General features: G+C 40.3%; 1 protein-coding gene across 1 annotated transcript; it reads left to right on the forward strand.

Moving 5' to 3' along the window:
* The first annotated feature begins 1,861 nt into the window (after positions 1 to 1,861).
* On the forward strand, positions 1,862 to 3,456 carry LOC132630914 (uncharacterized). Its single transcript, XM_060346497.1, has 2 exons — positions 1,862 to 1,968; positions 2,664 to 3,456. The coding sequence occupies exons 1-2, from the start codon at positions 1,862 to 1,864 to the stop codon at positions 3,454 to 3,456; spliced, it is 900 nt and encodes a 299-aa protein (XP_060202480.1).
* The last annotated feature ends 5,283 nt before the right edge of the window (positions 3,457 to 8,739 follow it).

The following is an 8,739-nucleotide window of genomic DNA, read 5'->3' on the forward strand; positions in this document are numbered from 1 at the left end:
GATGAACTTCAATGAGTTTCTTACACTTGATTTTGTTGGTTTGAAGAAATTGATCACAAATCTCTTTTTGAGTTCTTGTGGATGAAGAGTGGAGAGGGTTCTAGAGAGTTCTTGAAGTGTTGGGTGAAAAATGAAATGAAATAGTGAACTTGGTCCCCTTTTTAATAACTTAAAAATCTGATCCGTCGGGAAAATATACGGACACTTATATGGTCTGTATAAACTTATACGGTCCGTATAAGTGACCGTGAAATCGCCCCTTCAACATCTCGCTTCTGTGACCATTATACGACACATTATACGGTCCGTATAATTTTATACGGTCCGTATAAGTGACCGTATAATCCCATCAGTGAGGGACCTTCACTGTGACGATTCTGCGGACCATTATACGGACTGTATAATCGGCCGTGTAACCCATCTTTTCCCTGATCTTGTCCTCGTCACTTCGTTTGATCTCCACTCCTTATGGAACCTTCTTGACACTTATTTAACACCTCGTTAACAATCTAAGGGACATTATAATTCTTCTCCAAAACATCATTAAGCCATCATTAATTCGATACTCGTAAATCTTGCCCGACACACAACATATACCTTGCTTTCCTTAACAACTTTCGTCTCCTACCTCAAATGTCTTTTAAATCTCATTTAGAATCATCAAATGCTATTTCTTACTTATCTAAACATCGTATACTTTGTGCCCTTCGTTAGTCTATTCACTGTGTATGAACGGAATATTTTCCGAGGTGTAACATCTATGGTACCGAAAGAAGCTGCAACTCTGGTGTAACGCGCAGCTTCTCCAGACCTAAGTGGCCTAATGGTCATCTATCATTAGACAACTGGGGCGTTACAAATTCACTATTATTGCGATTTTATGACCTTCTTAATTCTACATTATTATCATGCCTTTAAGGCTTATTATGAGCAAGGGCGTAACACATGGAATATGTTCCCTTAGCTCTTAGGATAAATAGAGATCGTAATTCTCATTGTAAGGTCACGATATTCAAGCTATACACATAGTTCTTCAAGCTAATACACACAGTTCTTACTCTCACATTTTTATATATTTTATATTCTTGCTATTGCTTTACTAAGCTCCGGAGTCACGGATCATCGATAATAAGAGGAGTCTAACCTCGGATAAGCACCTATAATCCAATCTCTCTCTTTCTTTATCTTATTTACGTCTATTTACAATATTTAGATACGAACATCTTAATCTGATTAGTTACTCTGATCTACGTATTCCTGACCACGTGTACAAATTTAACTGAACCGTTTTATAGGTAAAAGTTTGGCGCCTGCCGTGGGGTCGGGACAATTGTGGTTATCATTGTAACCATCAGTTGTTTTACTATTTTTCTCTTAAGTTCTATGTGTTTTCCTAAGTATACAATCCAGGTATGTCAGGAGTTAATGGAAACCCAAATGTTGTGGACTAGCATGCTGAAATCCCACTGGGACCGGATGGACTACCCAGTCAAACAGGCCTACAACCGCCACACATGGGAGATCAGATAACAAAGGAGATCATGACCTCAACACCGTAACAAACGATATCCCTACCGGTGAACCTATAGCAGAAACCATCCAGACCCTCAGGGGACAATACCACGGTGCAATGTCGGAAGTGCAATAGTTAAAATAGATCGTTGAAACCTTCATGGCAACACCAGCAGGTAAGGACGCCACACCTTCCACCGGTACGCCAGAACCTGTGAACAACTCGAATACCACCCGAGGAAACAGACAAACAGTGGGAGGAGGCGGAGAGGCCACCAAAAGTGGAACAACTCCCCTTGATCCTTTCCAAGCCGAAGTCTAGCGTTTCATGAGGGAAATTACTGGAAAGATGGATAAGACTGCCAAGGAGGCAGAGAAGAACATGAAGGAATTCCAGAAGCACCTCAGCCAAATTCCTAGGGCACCTCCGGTCGTGGAGGGGACAGATTCAAAGAAGTATAGCCAGCGAGCATACACACCCAAGACAGTGCTAGAGCCGATCTCGAAGTGGTTCAAAATGCCCTATATTCCCAAATATGATGGCACCACTGATCAATAGGATCACATTACCATTTACTCTATGGAAATCAAGCGCAGTGACGTTGAGGAGAAGGAGATCAAGTCTGTGTTGATCTAGAAGTTTGGTGGGACCTTGCCTGGGGGTCCATGATATGGTACTCCCAGCTCCCGGAGCATTCAATCACATCATTTTCCATGCTGGCGGATGTTTTTATCATAGCTTATACCGGTGTAAGGAAGGTGAAAACTGAAAGCGAACACCTTCCATATTGCTCAGGAAAAATCGGAAGATCTCCGAGATTTCGTTACCCGATTCCAGAAGAAGCGTACGTTGCTACCTGCCGTACCGGATGATTGGGCTGCCGAAGCTTTTACCAAAAGTCTGAATCCTTTGAGTTCAGATGCACCCCAGAAGCTCAAGGAAAGTCTCTTCGAGTTCTAAGCCACAAACTAGGAGGACTACATAACTATTATGAATCCAAGATTCGAGTGGAAGATGACTTATTGGGCACTTTGTCTTCAGTTTCCCCTACAAAGGCGGACAAATGTTACGGTCCAGATCGAAACTCCTCAAAGAATTATTTCTAACCGTATCTTCCACCAAAAGCTACCAATAGTGGGTCTGGTTACAGGTCACTTGATAAGCCCGGAGGAAGTAAAACAGATAACTTCGGGAAGAACGGACGGGGTTTGCTGCCCAAGAATAATCAGTCCAATTCTCTATCGAATGGATTAGAACATCCCAAGCTTTTGGATTACAGTTTCACCATTAGAAAATCTCATATGGTGGATGTAATGAAGACTCATCCGTCATCTCGTCCTCCGAGGCTGATGCGATCCGACCCAAATTTGAGGGATCAGACGGTCTGGTACGAATTCCACGGGACTCACAGGCAAAAGACCACCAATTATAGACATCTCTGGGAGGAGGTAGAAAACATGATTGCTGGAGGACATCTCCAGGAATACTTGAGAGATAATGGAAGAAATAATTACGGCAAAGACAACCCTGCCGTGGAGAAGGATGCTCAAACTGCTTCCTCGCATGTAATCAACATAATTTTCGGACGAGCTACGATAGTAGGGACTAGCTTCATCGTATCGTGGAAGATGAAGATCTCTGTGACACGAGAAAAGAGAACTCGAGAGTTTCTGGAGAATGAGGCTATTACCTTCTCCGATGAAGATGCAGCGGGCGTCACTTTGCCTCATAATGATACCCTCGTCATCACCATACTTACTGAAAATTTCCAGGTCAATCGAGTCATGGTAGATCTAGGAAGTTTAGCAAATATCCTCCACTTGAAGGTAGTGGAAGAAATGGGAATGTTAGAGAAAATGATACCGACGGCGCAGATATTGTTTGGCTTCAACATGGCTAGCGACATTGAATTTGCCATAGAAGCAGGGGAGTCACGAAGTTAGCAAAATTTTATGTGATCGGCGGTGACATATAACACAATGCTATTTTCAAAAGACCTTGGCTTCATGACATGAAGGCTGTCCCCTCAACTCTTCATCTGCTGCTTAAACTCCCTACACCGGACGAGATCATACAAATTTGAGGCGAGCAATTAGCACATGACATGTTCGTTGTGGAAGATACTGTAGCAATGTAGGGGCCAGACCGAGCCAGTCTTGTAGCAATTACAGAGCTCAGGACCCACCTCAGGTGAAGACCAGAAGACATCAGTGGAAAGCAAAAATAACAAAAAACATGAGGAGGTCAAGGATGATTATGGTGTCCCAAGATATTTTCAAACGCCGAACGAATTAGATGCCACCAAATTTACTGCTGAGGATTTAGAGCAGATTATTTTGCATCCAAAACCTTCGAAACGAAAGGTATACCTAGGCACGGGGTTAACCCCAGAGCTCAGGGAGACAATACTTGCTTATTTAAGCGATAACAATGATTGTTTTGCTTGGTCCCATAAGTGTCACGCCCCGAAACCCACCCTAGACGTGACCGGCATCCGACGTCATGAACAACATCAGAAGAACCTAACAACACAATAATAATACTTGAACCCGCCAGGTTCAACATTCGCCTCCAACATTTTATAAAATAAAGGTAAACAAATCATGCATATAAGAACTAAATCAGCGGAAGTCTTTAGGTATCTATACTAGTCAAACATAACAACGTGCCCGAGAGTTAATCAATAACTCAATAACTACCCACAAATGTATACTAGGGAGCTTCTAAGACAAATGAGTAATAGTCTGAATCATCGGGACGTAGCCCGGACAACTAATATAATGAATAAGTAAATCAACAGGGTGTCCCACGAATGAATATGTGGGCTCACCAAATCAGCCGCAACAACAAGTCCTTCCTAAACGCCTGGAGTATCAAGAACCTGCTCTTCTCCGTTACCTAACATACCATAAAAAACAATGGTATGCCTGAGTACTTCGTACTCAGTGAGTGCCTCGGGGACAATGAATAATACGAAAATAAAGTAAAATAATACATGAAGAAATCAATCTTGAGAATCATATGAAACCAACGTAAGATCAGTTATTCAGTCTATGTATCTCAATAATAAGTATCAAAACCCATTTATAAAGCCTCTTGTCAAGTTACAACTTCAAATATGCCTTTTTAATCAATTAAGATAGTCATCAACAATTCCATAAGAGAATAAGAATGTCACACATGCCAATATAGGCCCAAGAATCAAGCATATCGCGCATAGCGCACCACACCGGAACATATAATTCTCGGTGGCTATCCTTCCTCCCGAATAGCTAGGCATAAATCACACCGGACTATGTAGTACGCGGTGGCTATCCTTCCTCCCGAATAGCTAGGCATAAATCACACCCCGGGTAGCGAACCCAGCGGTGGCCACTCTTCCTCCCGAATGACTAGGAAATGACACACTAGGATCCATAGTGGCTACCCTTCCTCCCGAGTAGCTAGGCCAAACACAACAACAAAATTCATAGCGTAGAAGCCGATTCACAATTTGTCTCAAAGTAGTCACACCATCAAATAGCACTAAAGTTCATTATGCCATTACGAAAATCCATAATTTCATAGATAATATTGAAAACGTTTCCACTTCTTTAAACAAGATTCCTTTGTCATAGTTCCTTTGTAAAATCATCAATACCAAAAATTAACCATCATCACTGATCATCTCTTATAGAAGAAAATGATTCATAATATCACATACATATATAGGGTTCGTTACAATCTAGATTTAATGTGGGCTTGTCCCCTCACACACATTAACCATTAATCAAAACATGTAATAAATTTCAAGAGTGTAAAACCAATTCATCATATCATTCAAAACATGCTTTTATAAAGAATCAATCTTTCAAGAGAGTTTGCAAAAGAGACATATAAATTACCTTTATATTCAAAAAGGATTTTATCTTTAAAGAGACATACAAATCACAATAAGATTTTTAAAAGGGAGACATACCTTAATTTGTTAAACAAGGTTTAACAATTCACTTTTCTAATGAAGAACACCCAAACCCTAGCTTGAATCACTTTGGAAGGAATTATGTTGCAAACCCTAGTTTTTGGTCACAATAATCATGTTAGAAAGGGATTAGGAAATTGAATTCAACCTAGAATCATGGTAACACTTACCTTGTATGGTTATTGAGGCTTGGGACTTGTTCTTATTGACTTTAGGGTAATTGTTCGTGAATGGGGTGCTGGGGAAATAAACCCCAAACCTTAAATATAACTTAAAACGCGTAAACCCGAGTTTTGACCCGAATCGGACCCAATTCGCGATCGGTCCGCGATGCAGGACCATCGCGCAATGTTCTGCAGCTCAATACTCAGACTTGCGCGATTGGCCCGCGATGCGGGGCCATCGCACGCGCCCCCACGCGCCTGAAAATGTGACGGGTGTCGGTTCTGCACAGTGTTCGGTAAAATGGGCATAACCTCTTGTACGTAGCTCCGTTTGGGCTGGGCGACCTACCATTTGAAAGCTATTTCAAATATCTACAACTTGCATCAAGGAATATTTTCCAAATTCACAACACATTTCCATGAAAATCGCCCAGAAGACAGACCTACCAAAACTTAGGCGAATTTAAGAGCCCTTAAGAACTTCGATTGTTGGTTTGACTTCAAAACGACCATCTTCCACCCGAATTCATCAAGAATGGTTTCATATAGATATTATATCATCTTAATACTAGATTTTTACACATTCACACCTAGTTCAAGTTTACGAGGTGTTACAATAAGGATATGATAGGTATCCCATCGGACGTAGCAACTCACAAAATTAGAATGGATCTTAGCTTCTCACCAGTTCACAAAAAAAAGTGACCCATAACAGAGTTCCACAACAGGTTTGTTAGGGAAGAGGTTGCTCGCCTTTTAAACATCGGGTCCATTCGGGAAGTCAAGTACCCGGATTGGCTCGCTAATGTAGTGGTAGTTTCAAAAAAGGTAATACGTTTAGAATGTGTATGGACTTCAAAGATAAAATAAAGCATGCACGAAGAATTCATTCCCGTTGTTGAGTATCGATCAAATGATCGATGCTACAGCCGGATATGAAGTAATGAGTTTTCTCGATGCTTACTCCGAGTATACCTAGATAAGGATACACCTGGAGGATCAAAAGAAAACTTCCTTAATAACTAATTTCGGGACATACTGTTATAACGTAATACCTTTTCGGTTAAAAAATGCCGAAGCCATTTATCAAAGGCTCGTAAATAAAATGTTTGAAGAGCAAATAGGTAGAACCGTGGAGGTATACATAGATGATATATTAGTCAAAAGTATCCATGTAGGGGACCATATTAATCATTTGCAGGAAACATTTGCCATCTTGAGGCAATACATTATAAAGCTGAACCCTGAGAAGTGTGCATTTGCGGTCGAATCCGGTAAGTTCTTAGGATTCCTTGTCTCCCAAAGGGGAATTGAGATAACCCAAAGAAGATAAATGCCATCAAAGACATTCTGAACACCTTGGAGGATGTAAAAGCGGTACAGCGGCTCACTGGGTGGATAACTGCTCTCAGCGGATTCATATCAAGGTCCTCGGAGAAGTGTCACAAATTTTTTCTCTTTTCTCAAGAAAAAGATGATTTCAAATGGACATCGGAGTGTCAACAGGTGCTCCATGACCTTAAAGCATATTTATCTTCACCAATTCTTATGTATAAACCAAAGGACGGCGATGTGCTGCTAGTCTATATGGCAGTCTCCGAGGTAGCGATAAGCACAGTTCTTGTTCGGGAGGACCAAGGTATTGAATTCCCTGTTTATTACGTAAGTCGAGTCATGTTGAGGGATGAAACTCAGTATCCTTTATTATAAAGGTTGACCTTCACCCTAGTAATAGCCTCGCTAAGCTTCAACCTTATTTTCAATGTCACCTGATCCCGGTGGTTACCCCTTTTCCTTTAAGGAATGTTCTCCACATGCCTAAACTCTCAGGGCGAAGTGGGCGGTTAAGTTAAGCTAGTTTGATATTGAGTATAAGCCTCGTACTGCGATCAAGTCCCAAGTCTTGGCAGACTTTGTGGCAGATTTCAGTCCGGGCGTGGCTTCCCAGGCTCAGAAAGAAGCCTCTCTAGTACAAGGGCTGAGTCCGGGGTATGGACAATTTACACGGATGGGGCTTCTAATGTAAAAGGCACGGGGCTCGATGTTGCGCTCCGCACCCCCCACAGGTGATGTCTTGAGGAAAGCTATTAAGAGTGTGCCTCTCACTAACAATAAAGCGGAGTATGAAGCTTTGATTGCAGGTCTACAACTAGACAGGGGACTCGGAGCAGAAGTTATTGAGGAGAAGTGTGATTCCCTCCTGGTGGTAGATCAAGTGCACGAAGTGTTCGAAGCCAAAGAAGAGCGGATGCTAAAGTACCTAGAGAAGGTCCTAACATTGCTGACTTGGTTCAAGCGTAGACGGTGTTGACACCTAATTTTTGACCTCCCATAATGTATTTTAATTACCCGGAATCCTTGGATATCAAACGGAGCGAAATGTGTATTTTTACAAGTCAAAATGATTTTATAAAATTATTCCGATAATATTTTGCCATTTCATTTGACAAAATAACTTTAATAATATTATAAATCATTTGGAAATTAATTTACACATTTTTGTAATTAATATGGAGCATTTGCTAAACTTAGTCGAGGGAATAATTTAAAACAATTATTTATTTAATTGTTAAAGTTATCAGAAAATCAATTAGTAAGCATTTTACTCCGTTTAATTCAAGAAATCTGATTAATTAAATAAATTAATCATTTTACCCCTCAATTCTTAATTTTTAATATTCAATGTGCATTTATACAAATTATTAGAATTAATCACAATTAATTGAGTGTTTAGGTTAATTCCATAAAATTGTTTGCTATATGGCTAACACTGGCTACAATTGAAATCATCAATTGTTGGCTAATTCTGACTTTAATTGAAAATCCAATTTCCATGGTTCAGGCCAATTGAGGTTAATTTTTGCAAATTTGACCTTTAATTGGTTGATAGAATCAAGTATGGCCATAATTAAAATAACCAAATTCATTGGTTTAATCCAATTAAGGCCATTGTTGCGAATTAATTTTAATAGTTTCTAATTGGATCAAAAGTGGCCATAATTGGAACCACCAACTTCATGATTCGAAGCCAATTAAGGCTACATTTTCAATTTAAGTCCATTAAATTAATTAATCATAAATTATTCATGGTTTAATTGGTT

Source organism: Lycium barbarum, chromosome 3 (assembly GCF_019175385.1).
Source record: "Lycium barbarum isolate Lr01 chromosome 3, ASM1917538v2, whole genome shotgun sequence".
In the NCBI taxonomy this organism is placed as follows: domain Eukaryota; kingdom Viridiplantae; phylum Streptophyta; class Magnoliopsida; order Solanales; family Solanaceae; genus Lycium; species Lycium barbarum.